This window comes from Quercus robur, chromosome 6, assembly GCF_932294415.1.
Source record: "Quercus robur chromosome 6, dhQueRobu3.1, whole genome shotgun sequence".
Classification (NCBI taxonomy): Eukaryota; Viridiplantae; Streptophyta; class Magnoliopsida; order Fagales; family Fagaceae; genus Quercus; species Quercus robur.
Window position 1 is genome coordinate 16656751 of NC_065539.1, and position 21120 is coordinate 16677870.

General features: G+C 36.6%; 1 protein-coding gene, 1 long non-coding RNA gene and 1 pseudogene across 3 annotated transcripts; 1 reads left to right on the plus strand and 2 right to left on the minus strand.

Moving 5' to 3' along the window:
* Positions 1 to 11193: 11193 nt before the first annotated feature.
* On the minus strand, positions 11194 to 13784 carry LOC126733014 (uncharacterized). Of its 2 annotated transcripts, none has more exons than XR_007659603.1 (3): positions 13587 to 13784; positions 12513 to 12623; positions 11194 to 11334 (listed from the first exon to the last, which is right to left on the minus strand). It is a non-coding gene; the product is annotated as an uncharacterized LOC126733014 (long non-coding RNA). The 2 variants fall into 2 exon arrangements; XR_007659604.1 differs by lacking the exon at positions 11194 to 11334 and adding an exon at positions 11341 to 11966.
* Positions 13785 to 13948: 164 nt separating this feature from the next.
* Positions 13949 to 16288, minus strand: LOC126689911 (serine hydroxymethyltransferase, mitochondrial-like; annotated as a pseudogene).
* A 2796-nt stretch (positions 16289 to 19084) lies between these two features.
* LOC126689912 (uncharacterized) lies at positions 19085 to 20577 on the plus strand. Its single transcript, XM_050385073.1, has 2 exons — positions 19085 to 19582; positions 19813 to 20577. The coding sequence occupies exons 1-2, from the start codon at positions 19085 to 19087 to the stop codon at positions 20575 to 20577; spliced, it is 1263 nt and encodes a 420-aa protein (XP_050241030.1).
* The last annotated feature ends 543 nt before the right edge of the window (positions 20578 to 21120 follow it).

The following is a 21120-nucleotide window of genomic DNA, read 5'->3' on the forward strand; positions in this document are numbered from 1 at the left end:
TTTCTCATTTCAATTATCATAACTTCATAAGGCAGGATTCATGTAGCTAGGAGAATGTTTTTCAGTTTCACATTATAACATTATTTTTCAGAGAATATATAACATATAATAAAAGTCAATGTTGTCAGCAGCTGTTTTTGTACAGATGCATGTGTCCATTCATTTGACAAAGTGACAAAAATTTTAATTTCCAAAATTTATAATTATACAATATTACTACAATACCATCTTATTTGTAAGATGATACTGTAACAGTATTGTAAATTTTTTTACAATTGACACATTTTGCAAGTCCGGCTGAAGCAATATTTGAAGGCTGAAATGCTAAAATATCTCAGCATATGCCATATAGCATTTGGGCTGCGGATGCTCCTACGGGGTCAACTCCGTTGCATGATCCTCAAATCATATTTGCTTGCAAAATATGGTACATATTATGTAATTAATTTGTCTAAATAACGTCATATTTTTTGAAATCGACTTGGGTTCAGTGCCCAATTATTTCATTTTCCATTAATTTGAACAACAATCTTATAATTCCACAGAGTTCACGCCACAATATAGAATTTCAGTTAGTTCAGGTTGGGAGAAGTAACAAGTAACGTGAGGCAACCACAAACAAACCTTTAATAGCAAAGTATGGACTAATGAGTATCTCTTCTCTAATGGCAAAGAGAAACCACACCAAACAGGAGTAACCACCCAAAGTCTATCTTTCCAAATATTTATCTTACCTCCAGTTTTTTAAGCTTCTAAAACCGCAATTTTCAAATAATTAGTAGACCTCTTGAACTGCAGTTAGACCGAATAATTAGAGAAAGAGCTAGACTTTTAAATCATAAAAAATTAGTGAACCTCTTGAACTGCAGTTAGACCGGATGATCACAGTCAAAGCTAGACTTTTAAATCATAAAAAATAATCCATTTACATGCACCACACCTAGAAAAGTATGGACTAACGAGTATCTTTTCACTTATGACAAAGTGAAACCACACCAAATAGGAGTAACCACCCAAAGTCTATCTTTCCAAATATTTATCTTACTTCCAGTTTTTTAAGCATCTAAAACTACAATTTTCAAATAATTAGTGAACCTCTTGAACTGCAGTTAGACCAGATAACCACAGTCAGAGCTTGACTTTTAAATCATAAAAAATAAACCATTTGCACCACGTCTAGAACTTGGGTTCTAGTAGAGTTATTTTTAATTAACACACCAACCCCTACACCATAGCTGGTTGTTTAAGTTCACTGTGGCAAACTAATATATTTGAAGTGTATTTAAAAGAATGCCATAAGAATAATTCTTTCATTACTATATATTTATATTATGTGGGCACCCAAAATACAAGACCGTTGGGCTTGACTCCTATTTGTGCTCACAATCTATTTGTTTCGTGGGCTTTTGGATTTCCTACTGTGGGTGGTCCTATGCTCGATAGGCCCTAATACGCTTCTTTTTCCTCCCCCTTTCACTCTTCCTCACATAATTACTCTTTTTGCTTTCTCTAAGTATTCATCTATTTTTCTAGTATTCTTTCCAGCTTTTTTCCAACCCCTATTCCCCCCTTCCCATCTCTTATTTATAGCTCAATATTAGTGGATGGGCTATGATTGCTCTGGATAATTAGTGGGCTTGGGGGTCCAATTCCATCGTCTCAAAGTGGGTGTTAAGGTGGGAGTGGGAGAAGCGGCATTGGAATTGCTTCCCACCTCAGAAGATATGCTCGACAGCAACATTCCCAAGGCAATGCCGAGTAGCCGAGGGGTGTATCCCCTGGCAGTTGCCACTCCACCCGGGATATAATTAGCTGGATGGGACCCAAGTGATAAAGCACGATGAGTGCGGACCTAGTCTGTTCACCCAATGGGCCCTAGGTCGGCCTAAGACCTGAGCTTATGGCCCTAGTGAGCCTAGGGCTTGGTCTCGGACAAAGGGGTTGGGGTCATAGGCCGTACTGTTGGGTCAAGGTGGGTCAAGGTCCAGGGCCCAAGTAGGCCTGGGGGCCCTTATGCTGTACAATTATAATAAAAATTAATAATATATTATTATTTCATTTATTTTAATTATCCATCTCAAAAGTCAAAAGGGGGATATATTAAAATAATTATAATTAAAATTCTTTAAATATATTCATAGTTTTATACTTAAACAATTAACTATAACTTTCAATGGTCTTTTATACTTTATAATATTTATAAACTTTCTTATAACTTTTTGAGAATAATTTTATTTTGCATAGATATATAAACAAATAAATAAATATATTTAATCAATATTGCTTATTTTTTTTAAAATTTATCTCATTTATTGATATTTTAGTTAATTATTAATTCATTATGATGTTATCACGGTTCAATCTCGGTTAAACCTCGGTCTGACCTCTAAAACCTTGAAACTCTCCATTTTTCGGTTCTTTGAATGGTCCAGGTTTCAAAACTATGAATGAACCTCCATAATACTACACCAAGGGTAAGAGACTCTTCGTGGAGTCACATCTTCAAGAAGGAACAATTTGGGAAAATACTCATTTGTTTGAGTTTGTTAGGTCTTGTATTTGTTGACTAATTTCATGACAAATTTGAAGTTTTTTTTAATATATTTTTTTAAATCTTAAACTTTATGAGTGTTTATGTGATTTTGTGGGATTTTCATTTGTATTGGTGGGTGAAGTGGTCAAAGTACATACATTGAAGTTTGCTATTTCAGATTTTCATTCCTATGAACTTTTCTATAAGAGGCCAAGTGAGGAACAAAACTTGATTTTGAAAAGCAACTAACCCAATAAGTTCACCCTCTCTCAAACGACCTTTGGAGGAGCAAATTTCAAAGAACTTGAGACAATTTTGTTATGAATATTTCTTTGCTATTGATTCTAACCCATACCCTCACTATATATGCTCTCATTTCCCATGACTTTTGTGACCTAATTTCCATATAAAGAGCTAGAGAAAACCCATAAACCCTAGAGCTAAAACCTTCATCAATTTCTCTATCTTCTCCCTCTCATTATTGTTGTTAAATATTAGTTTTGATATACTATGTTGAATATGTTAGAATGGATGCGGAAGTGGAAGTTAAAATAGAGAACACAAGAACACAATGACTATGTGGTTCAGCCTAACAATGTACATTCATGGAGGAAACCCTTAAGGGTTACATCTTTATTAAATGAGAGTGTAGTACAATTCTTGTGTTACAATGAACATAACATGGATATATATAGGAGGCTAAACCCTAAACTTCTAATATAACTAGGAGACTTGCCTTGCACAAAAGGTAGGTGTGAGCTTGGGCCTATTCTATTTGGTTAAAATGTCTAATTTATCTTTAACAATTGTCAAATCCCTGAAAGGAGATGAAATTCATCACACTTAAATCAACCTTCAAAGTTTTGGTGGTAATTGGAGCTTGAGAATCATTGGAGCAACTCGTAATTTCCAAGGAGAATTGGAGTTTCCAATTGGAGCTAAATTATAGATCTGATGATTAGAGGAGAGAAAAGACTCAAGGAGTCGATTGCTAGTGGGAGATTGGAGGGCTTAAGTACATTGTTTATTTCTTAGCTTGGACGTTTTGTATGTAAGATGTATTGCAACTATTTTCTCTAGTGAATCGTTTGGTATTGTGACGTTTCGAAGAGGTTTTTCCACTTGGTACTTGGGGTTTTCTCTTTATAACAACTTTAGTGTGTTGTGGGTGATTGTGCTTTATTTAACATGGTTCTAAAAACCGAAATGGTCAAAGAATCAAAAAATGAACTGGTTTATGATTTTTACCATTTTTTTCGATTTTTCAAGTTTTTACTGGACTGGTTCTATGTTCGGTTCTCGGTTCAGCCGTTTGAACCATCTGGTTTGGTCTGGTTTTTAAAATATTGTTAATATGTTATTTATATGCTAATCCATACATGCAAGTGTTAATTGGTTAATCACTTAAACAAGTGGGCAGTAAATTATGTAATTAACATAAAATTGACATTAGCAGTAAAACTTGGGGTGTAAGTTGCGACCCTCGGGGTCAAGTCGATCCATTTGACTGATCACAGTGAAGTCGGTGGAAAGTGCGGAGTATTATACATTTGAGAAAGCCATGTTAAGTTCTGTCATTTTTGATACTAGGTAACAAAGTTGTGGGTCATGTGACTATATAAATATAAATTGACAGAGAGGAAAACATTGGTGAGGCCCACAAAACTATTCATTCAAAAAGGGATCTATTACATATATGATTGGCACTTATTATAGAAATGGCATCCTCTTTCTCACTCATATAATTATTGAGGAACCATATGAGAAGCAAGCTTAGCTAGATAGCCAGGGTACCAAGATCAAAGAAGATAATTAAAAGCCACATTTTGTGTCGAAATGGAGAGTGATCTCAGTCACCGGAGATCCTCATACTTCTCTGGGTGCATGAGCTCCCCTTCTTGCTTTCCAGTGCATGAAGAACTTGAATACTCTCGCATCCATTGCTGCAGCCATAACAAAAGGAGCCGGAGATGGAGAAATCTTCTTAGGAGGTTTGTTAGAGAGAGTAAGAACTTTTATGGGTCAAAAGACTCAAAGCCTTTGTCATTCCACTACGATGCTGTTAGCTATTCACAGAATTTCGACGAGGGTTGTCACAATGATGAAGTACCTGCACGCCATTCTAAAGTGTTTCAAGATGTTAGATGGGAGTTCCATGAATCATGAAGCTGTGTGTTTAATTAGTGATTTTGTAAGTCTCTATATAATTGTCATTACTATTAAGATCTATTGCATTTCAAGGATTATATATGTTTTTCTTGTCAAAAGCCTTACAACTCTTTTTGCAAATTTCTTTTTTTTCCATGTGCGCCATTGATGTATAATAATACGATTGTGTTAGTGTTAAGCTGAGAATTATGGATCTACTTAGAATTACTTTACATTAATCATTGGAACTGCACAAGTGCCCATGCCATATTCTGGTGCATTTACAAATCTATAAGCTAAAGAAGATTAAGACCTTGGTCTTTTAGCAACAAAAAAAGAAGAAGAAGAAAAAAAAGACCTTGGTCTTTAAATTAACTTTATCCTCTTGAACTTGATCCACTCAACTTATTTGAATTATCCCAAAGTGAATATTTTGTGATCTAAAATTTTCTGGCTGCTCATCTATTGGCTGTGGATTATGTACCATATATGCATAAATATTTGGATTGTGATCCACTCAACATGATCCCTGCAATTCATGCAATCATCAGTGATACAGGCTGCACCACCTATTAATTTAGGCAATATTTAGACGCTTTTGGTGATAAATATATGAATAGTTTAATTACTAATGCTTAATTGTGTTTTTTTTTTTTTTCTTTTGAAAGTGAAGGTTTATTGTTCAAGTCATTATACTTTATAGATATGAGATCGTCATAGGATTATGAATTATTGTTTTACTTGAAAAGGCGCGGCCGGTCATGGCTGTCAACTATGCCATGAGGACATTACCCTCTTTCTTTTCCCCCACCTTTTTCAATTAGAGTAACTAATCAAGAGGTCGTTTTTAAAATAAAATAATAATAATAATGGGTCTTGTATCATTCTCTTCCCTTCTAATTAAGTTCAACCATACTTAACATATTTGTAAGTATGAAATTTAGCTGTAGAAATTTACGGACAAGATCATTTTAACTAGAGAATAAATAATGTAGAACTGCATTTGGAATAAGAATATACAGCTAGGTTACAGACTACTTTGTTTTTATTTGGCTGCTATTTGGGAATGCCTAAGCTACCTTATTAGAAATAGCAAAATACCTTCGACCCATCCTGTCCGCACAAGTTTTCTAGTCCCAAGTTCCAACTCCTAAAGAGAAAGCGGACGTAGACGGGACACCATATTCTAATTTGGTCCCGTTAGTGTTGGCCTATTGGGTGGGGGAGAGCCTTACTTGGCGTTGCTGGAGAGAGCCATATAAAAAGGTCACAGAACGACAGAAACCGTACAAGCGACAGTGTGGCAGCTTATTTTTTTATTTTTTTTTTTTTATTTTGTTTCTTTACGTTGAACTTGTTCTCCTTTTAGTTTTTAACGTACTCATATATTATTCATTGCATCTGAAGAGCATCATGATAAGGTGGTCTCAAATTTGGAGGATTTCTTGTCCTCTAATCAGTGTAATGTAGTCTTATAAGAATACTTCACGGTTTTTGGATATTCACGGTTGTGTTTGGTAACTTCAATTTAGATTTTAAATTAATATGCTCAAAAATTAAAATGTATTGATTTCAAATTCATAAATTTTAGATACTATTTCGAATCAATGGATTTTAAAGGTATAAAATCCTCTTAAAATCTTTGTTGGATTTGGTTAAATTCTAATGCTTGACCTTTTAAAACTACTCTAACATGATATTTGAATTTTAATCGCTCATATTCAAACTCACATACCAAATCCTGTTATCTAAACGCATCATTATAATATGTAAAATATGTGTTACAACACGAAAGTAAGCCATCCGATTACTTAAATCCCATATCCAATGAAAGAGAGACATACGATATAAATCCTTTGACATAAAGTCTTCTAGTTATGATAATCTGTAGTTAGGGATGATTTAGAAGGCACTCATCACTCACATATGACAGCATTGTCCTGGATCGAATAAGATGTTGGATAATACAAAGCCAAAGTTTTGCCATCACACTAAATAAAATGATTTAAGTGTAATATACAAAATCTCACGTGGTTTTTTCGTAATATACAAAAACCCCTTAAGATTTAAGTGTAATACTTAATTTTCATATTTTATTGTTTTATGTGTAAATCATTAATTGTGTATACATAAAAGAGAAAAAAAACCGTTGGTTGTGTAAATACACTTTTAAATATGGATGTATCATTAAATGAGCAACTCACAATTTATTTATAGGATATTTAATGTTTACATATAGGGTAAATTGCAAATTACAACTCTAAAATTTAAGAGTTTTTGGATTTTACACCCTGAAATTTCAGAATTTGAATTTTTCTCTTTGAAGTTTGGAAGTGTTTGGATTTTATATCCAAACGTTTTAGAATTTGGATTTTATCCATTAAATTGGGGTGTTTTGATTTTACTCTTTCAAGTTTGGGGGTATTTGGATTTTACGCCCTAAATTTTCAAATTTTGGGGGTGTAAAATCCAAAACTTCCAAATTTTAGAGGGCAAATTTCAAAATTTGAAATTTTAGGATGTAAAATCCAATTACTCTCAAACTTTAGAAATGTAATTTGCAATTTACTCTTACATATACAACAAAGTATTACATAAAAAATAAAAAATAAAAAATAAAAAAATTAAGGGTTGATTCTTGAGAGTTACACTGCAGATACCGATTTTACGATTTATGTTAATTTTAAGCTAATTGTCAAATTACACCCAATTGTTAATGTAATTAGCCAAATAACATATGCATGGAAACATAAACAAAACAACAAACCCCAAACAATCAATTACTCCCACAAGAACACTGGAAGTGTTCATGGAGATAAAAACCCAAATCAGGGAAAAACTCTTCGAAGCCTATAGCACCAACCAATCTACTAAACAAGAATAATTATAGTACAAATCACTTACAAAACCCTTCGAGCTAAGTAATGACTATGTAGTTGAGTTTCTAGCTCTTGCTAGTAATTGATACCTCTAATATTTTCTTCTTATTAGTTTCTGGATCTATAAATTACAAGACCAAGTCTCATTTGCCACTCCATAGCTTCTTGGAGATTTCTGGAAGCTCCAATGATTTCCCAACACCAAAAAACAACAAGAACTTTAATTTGAAAGATTCCTTGTGTGTATTAGTTTTAATCTCCTCTCATAGAACTTGGCAATTGGAGAGGGAGAAGTTAGAAAGAAGAAATGAGTTTTAGCTCTAGGAATGTAGGACTCTCTCCAGCCATCAATATTGGAATTGGGTGTAGAATATTATGGGTAACGAGGGCTATATACAGAGGTATAAGGATAGGAACAACAAAGAATGGAATAACAAATTTGACTAAAAAAACATAACACCCTTGACACTTCACCTAACCCTTACAATTTCGCTCGACCAAGATTTTGTGGACTACGGCTCCAACTTGCAGCTCTTGACTTCTTCCCCATTACAAAGTAACCTACAATTGTACATGAGACAATATAATTAAAAGCTTAAAAATTACATGCAAATTTGGCATGAAATTTGCCGACAAACTAAGGTCCTAACAGTTCCATATGTTACCCAAAAAAAAAAAAAAAAAAAAAAAAATTCATGCTGAATTTTGTGTACTTCTATTTTTCTAGAATAATTGTAGAGATATTCAATTTCATACAAATTTCACAATTTATTGACTTGTGTGGCTATAACTGGTGGATATTTTTTTGCCAATATGGACCCACCACTTTTGTCAACCACTCATGATTTGTACAATTAAGAAAGTTGTGAAATTGAGAGTGAGAATGGGCGTATTCGTAGTCCTATATTTATTGTACACAATTTTTTTTTTAATTTAAAAAATGTACACAATTCTATATATTTAACGTGCAAAATTTTTGACGTGAACTTTTTCTTTACAAATAACTGAAAGTTTAAGTAATGCCTATACATTTAATATCCAAACATTCACAAAATCTACACTATTTTGTATATTCAATGTATATAATTTTGTGTGTTGTGTGTAGTATAACTTGCCCCACCCTCCCTTAAAAGTTACCATGGTTTTTGAGTGGAATTGTGGTGTGCCTTTGTGTTAGAACCCCTTTCACTCTCTCTTGTGTGTGTGTGTTTGTTTCTAAAAAAAAAAGAATGTTTCTAAAAAAAAATGTATATAATTTTGTACATTCAGTTTATACAATTTTACAAAGAATATACCAATTTTTCAATAAATGTACAAACTTTTATAAAGAATGTACATAATTTTGTATATTCCATATATACATAAATTTTCAAAGAAAATATCCAATTCTATATATTTAATGTACAGAAATTTTTTATTTATTTATCATATTCAAATTTTTTTTTTTAAATTGTACACAATTGTACAAAAATGGAAAAAAAAAAAAAAAAACGTCCTTAGCTCTCCGAATATCATTTATCTTCCTTGGATTAATGATCAATATTTGTTTGTGTCATCCAACTCCTACATTATATTTTCTCCCAGGAAAAAAAAAAAAAAAATCCCATAAAAAAAGTTTTAAGTTAATGTATGTCTTTAAAGCACATATTAATTAAGGCAAATATTAATTATCCATTTAAAAAAAATTTGACTAGGAGTTCAGAAAGCCCTAAAAAACAACCTATAATTCAGATCAACGGTGATGAATGGCCCCTATTATAAAACAAACTAATGCTATTGGATATTGGGCTTGGAAAGTCAACGACTTTGGGTCAATCAAGCGGTTCCAATTCGTCTTCTTCAGGTAATTGTCATTACGATTCTAGTCTGTTTTGAACACTTCCATATGCAAAATTATTCCTTCTATTTGGTTGCTGAGAAAATTGAGAAAAAAATGAGCAAAATCACCAACCAGTTGAATTATGCTATGCTAAATCGCGTGAATGTTATTGCTCTCACTATGAGCATGAGCTCCCCTAATACTGAAAAAACAATAAGGAAAATTTATGATTTTATTAGCAAGTGGAACTATTAGGGTTTTTGATCAACAAAGTGTTTACATTTTGAGTTTTTTAAACTTAAAATTGTACACAAAACATGAGTTTGTGGATCAGATAGTAGATAAACTCCAATTAACATGAAATTTAGCATGCATGTTAAAAACAATGAAAATAAGTAATCCATTGATTGGATTTTCAAAATATCAATCTTATAAAAAGTTATGGCCTATGGATTGGTGTAACATCGCAAAGAGTTTGACTAGGTGTAACTTGATCCTAATCCTTGTATGTGTGTATGTATGTATGCATGTATGAGTGTTTGTGTGTGTCCTGATAAAGAATATTATTGAAAGAAATGCTATTTCAAACTTGTTTGGTTTTTTTTTCTTTCATTTGTGATGAAAAGGAGAAAGAAAGTTGTGCCTGGAAGTTTGATGAGGCCTGGCCGGGGTGATTCAAGGCCTTCAGATGGTGATCAGGTTACTCTTTTATTTATTTATCTGTTTTTCTCTAGTCGTGCTTGATTGTACTCCTTTTAGTCTTAAATGTTTGCGACCAGTTTAACAGGCAGTACTATATATGCTCAATTGGGCATCTGAGTGGCGGTAAATGTTTTAATTTATAAATTTACAACCTGTTTAGTGGACATTCTTGCAATTGAAATGGTGTCTTATACTAAAGTGGCTGTATTATCATCAGGAACTTGGGCTATTGGAATTTATAGTTGGGAAGTGAAGTAAGAAATTTACGTTGAGTTTCTGTTTTGCAGGTCATATATCATTGCACCATTCAAACTTTGGATGGAGTTGTTGTTGAATCTACTAGATCAGAAAATGGAGGTCAGCATGATTTTATGTGTCTAAGCACATTGTGGCTAAACTAGAAAAACAGTTCTATCTATTTTCCTGGTTATATGGTATATTTTAAAAATTTGTTGCTATTCTATCCTATGCGCACCACTGATGCCTACTACATGGTCGGGTAGTTTTGTATCATCTAGCTTAGGCCGCTCTTTACTCTTGGGATGAGTGTAGAAAAATCATTGTTATATAATTCTGACTTTAACCCTTGCATTTGAGTTCTTTGCTCCATGTTTTAAGGTTTTTTTGTTCAGATGCTTTTCAAAATTCCATTGGAAGCTTCAACATATTTCTAGTTAATTTTATGTAATTGTGTTTGTTACATCTCGTTTAGACTGTAATGGATGTACCGAAGTTTTGTAAGAAAGTTGTCCCTTTGCCTCCAGTACAATATCAAGGATTCTTTCTTTAATAATTAGGCCTCGACTAAATTGATTTCAATGTTAAGATGCCTTCTGCTACAGTTATTGGCTTGAATAAATATTTACTTAACACCATGTTTATCCCTTAGGAGGTCCTATTTTCAGTCTCTTAATCATCAGTCTGATTGTCTAATATTAGTTACATTCATTGAAATTCTACCCTCTTGTTCTTGATAGATTATTCTCAATTAAAAGAGGTACAAACAAAAAATATGACTTAACCCTATCACAGTGGCCTCAAAAGCACAAATGCAAGACTCTAAAGATAATCAGGTGATGAGTTACCTAACACAACAGGATTTCTTTCTCAATCCTTGTACTTCATGGTTTCTTTCTCAAACCCTATTGTAGGAAATTGCTTTGCATATGCCTCAACCTCATGGCGGAGCTTTGTGATCTCAGATTGGAAGTGAGGAGCAGACTGTACAGCCAAGAAGTCCTTCAACTTTGTTCCTGGTTTTTACATCACAATTAACCCTATATAAGAGCATCCATTGTGGATGCAAATTTTCCATCTATTTTACACAAAAAAACTACTTTTTCTATTTTACACATCTATTTTTACAAAACTCCCACATCAGTTTATCTATTCTACACATTTATTCAATAAAATATTCATTCTTTTACAATTTTTTATTATTTTCTTCACTGCTTCTCTCTCTCTCAAACCCAACCACCATCATCATCACTACCCCAATCTCTCTCTTAGACCCAACCCAACCACCATCATCATCACTACCCCGATCTCTCTCTCAGACCTAACCACCATCATCACTACCCCAATCTCTCTCTCAGACCCAACCACCAACACAAGATCAGAAACCCATTCAAGATAAAAAAACCGATCGGCCCTAGACCCATTCAAGTCGGCGAACAGACCCAAGATCCATTCAAGACCCAAGATCATCACCCACCCCGATCGGCCTTAGACCCATTCAAGTCAACGAATAGACCCATTCAAAACCCCTTCGCCTTGTCGCTTCAGGGCCATGGAGACATGGGTTCCGACGAAGCTAGCGGCACCGGTGACGAGGATGGTGAGGCCGGAGTTGGTGAGGCCAGTGACAAGGACGGCAAGGGTTGAGCTAGAAGGAAAAAGAAGCAGAGACGAGAGAGAGAAAAAATGAGGAGAAATGAGAAAAATGGAGAGCAACTAGAGACAAGAAAGAGAAAAAATTAATAAAATATTAAATGCAAGTGCTGTAGCAATTGTGTATAAATGTACAATTTTACACCCACTGATGTGGGTGTTTTTTTTGGGATAAATTGTGTAAAAGGAGTAACTTTTTCTATTTTGCAAAACTTTACACAAGCTGATGGGGTTGCTCTAAGCAGGATTCATGCGCCTAGATTTTCCCCACACCAACCATTACAAACAACAACATGTGTACATGTCCATATGACTGGTAATCAGACAAACACAAGACCAAGTGTGTTTGACAAAAATTATTTTTGCCAACTTATTTTATTATTCAGCCTATTTTTGCTACTATTCATGGGTCTCACTGTACTATTTCAACTAACTTTTACATTTATTTATAGTATTTTCAACAAAAAATTTTCAATTTTAGCAAAATAAGCAGATCTCAAATAGACCCTCAAGAAGCATGAAATTTAAATATCAAAGATACCTTTGGTTTCTACCTTGATCTTAACCACCAACTTCACAGAAGCATCAAAGAATTCTGCTACCTTAGCAAAACCCTCCTCAACAAATCCCCTAAAAGTAAGAGCCGGGGTTCCTGAAGTTCACAAGAATTCATCAGGTTAAATTATTAAGCAATAATTAGGTGCGGTTTGGATAGCTAAAATGCAGCGAGTTTTGCATCTGCATTTCAGCCTTCTTTTTTATTTTATTTTAATTTTTTTTAGCGCATGAATAGTAACCCGCACTGTTCATGCACATGGATTACATTGTGCACTGTTCACGGGACCTACAACCACTTTATTCAGAAAAAATATTAAAAATGGGTCCTACGGTACTATTTACACATTTAAAAATTATTTTACTACAGTGTTTTTAGTTTTCAGTTTTCAGTTTTCAACTGTATCCAAACGGACCCGATTCCTAATAAATGAAAAGCCTTTACCCATCCTGATGCCACCAGGAACCATGGCAGATACATCTCCAGAAACAGTATTTTTGTTGGCTGCACTGTGAACAGGTTCCAAGACCTTTTCAACTCTGGAGCCATCAATACACTGTACATAGAGAAATTAATAACAGTTGTGTTAATTAATCATCCAACGTCTATCGGAGAGAGTTGACATCCTTAATGCATTCTGCCAGGACACTTGGTATTGTCTTTTAACTTAGAAAGCACGGACGCGGCTGGGAGGGTGCCGCACCCGAGTCCGACGCGGTTGCCCACGCGTCGATGTCGCGTCTGAGCTTTTTTTTTTTTTTTTTTCTCAGATTTGTGCTAACTCGGCTCGATTTGCGCCGAACCGGGCTGATTCGGCTAGAATTGGGCCGTATCGGCCATATCAGGTCGTATCGGCCGACGACTGAAACAAGCCGAAATTGGCCTTGAATCTAGCCGGAATAGTCGAAATTCTCACCCCAGAGGCATAGTAATGTGTTTCTTGCCTTCTTCTTTCTTTGTTTTGTGAATCAAGCATAGTAATGTGTTTTTTAAGAATATTTTAATAGTAAAAATATATTAAAAAATATTGTTAATAATTTTTTAATTGCTGAGTCTCACCGCATCTGCATCCTACTTTTTCAAAAATTGCTGAGTCCCGCACTTGCACCCGAGTCTCGAAACGCACCTATGCTTCATAGCTTTTAAAGCTTCTCTAAAAAAAAAAAGGGTTGCCTTGGTTACCTTGTTCTTTAAATTCACCAAAACATGGTCGTTCTCAGTACCACCTGAAACTAGTTCATAACCTTTCTCAACCAGAGTTTGCAAAATTTCAACAATACAATAATAGAAGCAAATTAATTAGACCCATCCATTGATGAGAGAACATCGTATTACTTACAAAATCCAATGCAAGTCAACAAGGTAAAGTTGTATTTACAAAATTTTGACTCAAGCATAAGTTTTTCTATATCTCATAAATATTATACCTGTGCAAATCTTGAGCAATTACTGAGAACTTGCTCTTGATAGGCCCTGTATTCTGGAGTTGTAGCCTACATCCACACAGATTAAGAAAATAAGAAGTGTGATTTTGAAAATATAGAAAAGAGCCCGAGTGATGGACAAACTAATTTTATATATATTTTACCTCCCCTCCCAAAAAATAAAAGTGGGGTGGGACGGTCCTAAAAATTTCTTTTTAAGCACATCTTTTAAAGTATTCTCATTTTTTTTTCCAACCAAGTTGGCACTTCCACTCTCATTCTGTGAATCTCATAAAATGTACCATGAGCTTCAGGCAAAACAATATTCATGCAATAATGCCTTTGCACCAGCATGTATCAACTGCTCCATCAAACAATATGAACCTAATACCATTTAGAATGTGCAATAAAGGAAAAAAAAAGAACTCACTTTGTTGGGAACCTCAACATTCAAAACCAATTTAATGTCAACTAAGTATGCTTTACTATGAAACAACCTTTTTTAAGGGCGTGGTCACAATGCAACCCAAAAAACCACAATTCTAATAAAAATTGTAAGTGGTGTGGATTCCTTTCTGCTGCAAATAATTGGAACAAAATCTACAATTATGGAAATAATTAAATGATGACAATCTTATTAGCTGCCAACCTGTTTCAACGCAACTGCTAAACCAGAAATTGTGTGGTTATGTGGGCCACCTTGAAGTCCAGGAAATACAGCCCGGTTTATTTTGTCTTCGTAATCATATAATACCTTCAGGAAAAGCAAAAAGTATAAAATTTTGATTTATTTCATAAAATTTATCACAATATTGGGGGAAAAGTAAATTATAATGAGTAAAAAATGGGGTCGACAAGGCAAGATCAAATATACCTCTTTCCCTTGTTTGTTAATCTCTTTTACCCCCTTCTTGAAGAAAATCATTGCTCCACGTGGCCCACGAAGTGACTTGTGAGTTGTGGTGGTCACTACATCCGCATACTCAAAAGGAGATGGGATGACACCAGCTGCCACCAGCCCGCTAATGTGTGCCATATCTGCTAACAATATAGCTTTCTGTTTGTCACAGACCTATTAAATAGCAAACAAATTTTACCTTGGATTCTCAAGAAAATCATTAGCTAAAAACCATATACACAAATGCACGATAATTTCTTGATAGAGATCAATATATTACCTTACGAATACGTGCATAATCATATAGCCGTGCATAAGCACTAGCACCAGCTACTATCAACTTTGGTCTGAATAGTGTGGCACTTTTCTCCAACTGTGATTCGCATCTTTTCATGTTACACCATTTAGACTTACACATGGATATGGGGGATTTGAAAATAAATAAGGGAGTTGGGCTGCAAAGCTACCTGGTCATAGTCAATATAGCCAGTGCTCTCATCCAATCGATATGGCATTGTCTCAAAATATATAGAGACTGCAGATATCTTTTTGGTGTGATCAGTCTGCACAGCAGCAAAAGAAACAATGTAAGGTTATAAGACAAGCCAAAAACAGTGTCGCAAACAAGGAGAGTTAATCAAAATTTGTTACAAGAAAAAAGACTAAATCCACTTTAAAGTTCAAAACTCAACAAGATTAAATTTTATGATCATCGTATGCCACACAGCTATGACGACTTCCCAAATAAAAGAAATGTTACCGAAATTCGCGGAAATGATGCCTACTGATCTTCAAGGGAGATAAAATCTAAATTCATTTATATGAAAGCTGTTAATACCTGATATCCAAAGGATAGATGCCCAATATGAGGAAGATCATGTGCCATGATTCAATCATGAGGTTTTAACAACCCAGTGTAAACTTGAAAATTGGCTGAAGAGCCAGATAGAGGCTGCACGTTCACTACAACGACAAAGGTGATATGAATTTAGGAGAACTTGTTAGCCATCACATACTAAGAAAAGTCAAGCCCATTAAACTTCCTGTTAAGCAACCGTCCAAATAACACATCTCCATTTGCCACCAAACCTAAAATTTAGTAAGTTACTTCTTATCATGTCCATGAGACATAAGAACGGGTAATTTCATGTAAAATGCCATCCCTAAACATAGTTACAGCTAACCATTTATTTGATTCAGAAAGGTTTTTAGACAAATTTCATGCGCATGTATCGCACATATTTACCTCCCCATTTTGCTGGATCCAATCGAAATGCTTCCAGAGCACGCTTCTGGCATAAGGATTGTGCCATGTCAATGTACCTGACAGTGTTAGTCATGACAGATCCAACTGCTTGCATTACAGAGACTGAAGTGAAGTTCTCTGAGGGAATGAGTTGTAGCCCCTTTACCAACACAATAATGAATTCCAATAAGATATTAGATTACACAATATACTGTAATTACACATTTGTGCAATAGCAAAACCCCTAATCCTTCATCTATCACCAAGGGTATGAAAGAAAAGAAAATTTTTTATTTTATTCTTAAATTTGTCCATAAACCTAATACAACTATGCGGCTTAGTTGAATTTGGTTTTTCCCACTACTTTACAATAGAAAATAAATAAATTCTAAATTATGTTCTCACATGAAGGGTACAAAAAACTAAGAATTTATTAACTTTTTAAATGAGCTAGCCGCGAATCCGTGTGTTGCACGTGACAATCAATTTTATGGTGGTTTTATTAATTTTTTTTTACAATTTAAACTAATTAAATAAAGAATAATGTATTTCTTAATTATATTTTATTTATTATAGGAACAATCATTAATGTAATATAAGAACAATTATAAATCATAAATATAAATTTTGTTGTACCAAAATGAAAATAATACTGTAAGGACTTGATTCGTAACGAACCGTAACAGTGCTGGGTTCGCACGTAAAAAGGCCCAAACAATATGATTTGTAGAGCGTGGGTGTAAAGAACTAGGTTAACTGTGGTATCTCAAAAAGACTCACTCCCATGTATATTAAAGGTCTAAAGTTGGAATAACAATCGCATTCTTTGGTGATCAATACAATTCTTTTTCTCTCCTTTTGCTCTTCTTCTTTTCTCTGTGCTTTTCTCTTTTTTCTTTTTCTGTTTCGATCCCCCTTCATATGTTCTTCTTTTAGTTTATATACCACCCTTTGCCTTCCATCCTCACCGCACACGTGTAGGTTGGGTTCTGAGGATTTCTTTCTGTCCCATCCAGCACCTCCTTACTGTTCAGGTATCACCTCTACATTAATGCGGCCAGAGAGTTGGTTGAGAAGTCATTAATGCGGAGGCAGTTGTGATTATAGATACTTGTCTATCTTTTCCCTTTTACCCTTGGTCTGCAATCTTATCAGCATTGGTGACGTAACTCTGAGGCCCGGCTGCCACAAGACTGTGCCCTGCTTGTCCTTGGACGCATAGTGCCGAGGAGTATGGCGTCCTCGGATGAATACATCACCTCACCCTCGTGATATTGTCCACCACCCCCTTCAGCAATTACCTTATGACCGGACTTGGCCTCCTCGGATGGATATGCATCCTCGGATGGGCCATAGGCCCAACAATCCTGACCTTAATGGACCTATTGATCGAATGGCCTCCCACAATAGCCCCTCAAAATCCTACTTTTCGACTCCTCGGGAGAGAAGGTGGATTTTGACGTCATAAGCCCGTACTTACGCGTGTTTCAGGGCATGCCCCTGACGTTTCAGCATCCCGATTTTGGCAGCATTAAATTTTGACAACGCCCCTGTCTCCCACGTTCGATGGTGAGATCTAAATCAAATGGCAGAAGGCTTCCCTTGTTTTGTGAGCGGGAATTTCACCGCTCACAATCCTCACATGACTATAAAGGAGTTCCCTAATTAATCCCGTACTTTACTTTCGATGACAGTTCCAGAGCTCATACATTGAACCTGCCTTTCTCCATCCTTCGTTATTCTCCTGGTGACTACAAGTAATCGTACGTTGTCCGAGGTCCTTCATTTGAACCTGTAAGTCCTCTTGAAGTTTTTACCACTTTCGTTTCAAACCCAATAATCCTTTTTACTAAGTTTTTTAGAAAAATGGGGAAACAAAAGAATCCATTTCGATGTCTCGTTGAGTCCGAGGAAGGTATTAGAAACTTTCGCTCTAAGTATAAGATTCCCCCAACGGTAGGGATAAGGTATGCAGCCCAAGGGGAGTGGGTTGATGCCAGGCAAACTGGGGAAGTAGTTATCCCCATGATCGCCTTTATAGAGGGCGGGATGACCATCCCCATGGGTAGTATTACTAGGAGTTATCTCAACTTCTTTAGGCTATCCCCCACCCAGTGTGCTCCAAATATGTTTAGGGTCTTGGGAAGCATCGACGCTCTGAATAAGAGAATGGACCTAAAGCTAACCCATCATGACGTGAATTGGGTGTACAACCTTCATCGATTAGTTGACCAGGGATATTATCTCAAATCGAGATACCCTGAAGTAAGGCTAATTCAGTGCCTCCCCACCTCAAATAAGAACCTAAAGGAGGATTTCCTTATTCTCTCTGGGGAATGGCATGATGGTTTGCCCTGTCCGACAGTGGTTGGAACACCAGGTGGGCGCGTAGTCATAGATCTATACTATTTAGTTTGTGAACACATTTTGTTCACTTTTTCCTTTTTTATTATTTTGACTCCTACAATTTTAACTCCAGAATCAACGGTTTTGCAGATAGACGCTACACGAAGCCTAATCTCAGGTTGGTCAATAAGGCGAGCCTAGATAAGTTATTGAAGGCTGAAATATACATGAATGAGGCTGATAGTCAGCTCCGGGCAGCACACTTAATTCTCGGCTATACCCCCATTTCTTTTGCTTTTCAGGCGCCGAAGTGTGTGATTAGAGCACGTGATCCTCGGCTTCACCGTATCAGTGTTGCCTACGAAGGGTTCATTGTCCAGAGGGGATTCCGCTTCCCCAGTACACATCCCGCGTAGAGCCGCTTTTCGTAGCCAGCGTCTCGGCGGGAACTTCTTCACCCTCACCTTCCCTCAGGAAAAAGGGAATAAAAAGGGGAAGGAAAAAGGAAAAAGGCGGGGAAACCGTTGTAACAGTATCTGAGTCCTCGGACGATTTTGGGATTTTTGATCAACCCACAACCCCCGAGGAAGACCCTGACGAGATGGGGATATAAAGAAAACCCCAAAAAAGCCTTCTGGAGATGATGGAAGGTCAGCCGGGAAAGAATGTACCTGCAAAAACAATTCCACCCCAGGCTTCATCTCGTCCAGCTAGGTCTCCTCCTCCTGCTCCTCGCCACCCTCCTCGGTCATCTCCACAACCAGCGCTTCCCAACGTTACTGAGCAGAAAAGGCGCAGAGAACAGAAGGGCAAGGAGGTGGCGGATATGAGCAAGTCTCGTCCCATTCGAGAGGAGGATGTCCAACAAGCTGCAAAGCAGCAGAAAACTAAGCACCAAGCCCCGCGGGGCCAAGAGAAATCTAATTCCCCACATTCTGAGCCACAAGCATGGTTGCCAGTACCTATGCATGATGGGGAGCTCCTGCGAGATGATGCTTCTATAAGGGACTTTAACGGCGGCATTGGGTGTCACGTAGCCTCGGCCATAAAGGAAGCCTTATTGCTCCCAAAAGATATGGCCGAGATAAAGAATATGAGGAAGAATGAACTCATCCTCGACAACAAACGATATTTGGGCATGGTGAGAAGCTGTCTTTTATCCTGTTTCATTCTATGACTGTTACTCACTAATATGCACTTTTCATTGACTATAATGTTAACTCCCCCCCCCCCTTTTTTTTTTTTTTTTTTTTATAGATCATCCAAAATACTTTCAAGCTAGATGAGATGCTCAATGCTTGCTCCGATCAGCTAGATGGCGAAAGGAAAAGACGGGTAATGGCTGTACAGACCTTGTCCAAATTTGAATAGGACTTGGCCAACGCAAGGAAAAAACTACAGGTCGAAGAGGAAGCTCGCAAGAGCGTTGAGTCGGCATCAGAAGGCTACCAGAAGCAGGCCGAGGAACAAGCAAAGCTTCTGCGCGAGGCAAATGCCGAGCTGAAGAAGACTCAGGAGCAAGCTCTTGCTCTTAAGAAGCACCTAGAGGAAACTCAGAAGCTAAAGGAGCGAGCTGAAAAGCTCAAAGAGCAAGCCGAGAAAGCGAAAATCAGCGCCGAACAGGCAATGAACGAAGCTGAGCAAAGAGGCTACAAAGTTGGCATAGCTGAAACTGAGCAGGCTTTGAGAGCCGAGGTTCCGGAGGTATGCCGTATTTATTGCGCAAGAACCTGGAACGAGGCTCTTAACCGTGCTGGGGTTGAAGCCTCATCTGAGTTACGCAGGCCAGAGAACGTGTTCTATCCTGCGGCGATATGCCCCTCCGTTCTTCAACCCCATCAGGCTGATGCTCCTTCTCCAGTTATTAACCTAAACGAGGAGGTTTTGCCTCGCAGTTCTCCTCCTCGCGACCTACCGGAACCAGCTAAGGAGGGAGTTGCCCCTCCAGGAGCTTTCCCAGACAAGACCACCACCGCTTCGGAGGCAAAGACAGCCTCCCAGGTTTTTCAAAGGGAATTGGACTCCACAATTCTACCAACTGGGGGCATTACCAAAGCCAAAGGTGAAATCACAACTTCGGAGGCAGACCTACCCGCCAGCCAGAACCCACAGGTCCAGTTGAAATCAAAAGAGTAGAACCTGTTTTGTAACTTAATTAGATACTTAATAGAGGACTTCTTTGCCCATTTTCTTTTCGCTCTTGCGGCTCTATGTTATCTTTACACCCGTTCACTTCGTCATTGTAATTTTGGATGGGTTCATTTCAACCTCCTTCTTAACTGTACGCCAACCTGCGTCCAAAGATCTCCCTCTGACTCCTCAATGAATGTTACCGGGCATTATTTGCCGTTAAGTTTATGATTAGTAGATCTATCACAACTCCGTTACTATTCAATAATTCAATACACAACATAGGAGGTTAATTTCTACCAAGTTTGCGGTCCGAGGACCTGGCATAACTTAGTTTCTGTTTAACCTTTCAACGTAAATCATAGGACGTAAATTTCCACTAAGTTTGCGATTCGAGGACCTGGCATAACTTAGTTTCTGTTTAACAATTCAATATAAATCATAGGACGTTAATTTCCACTAAGTTTACGATCCGAGGACCTGGCATAGCCTAGCTTCTGTTTAAGATTTCAATATACAACATGGGATGTTAATTTCCACTAAGTTTGC

Bases quoted from the DNA above. Each gene is read 5' to 3' on its own strand.
- LOC126689912 (XM_050385073.1), top strand. From the start codon at position 19,085: ATGGAAGGTCAGCCGGGAAAGAATGTACCTGCAAAAACAATTCCACCC. The intron at 19,583-19,812 runs GTGAGAAGCTGT...AAATTTGAATAG, and splicing joins ACAAACGATATTTGGGCATG to GACTTGGCCAACGCAAGGAA.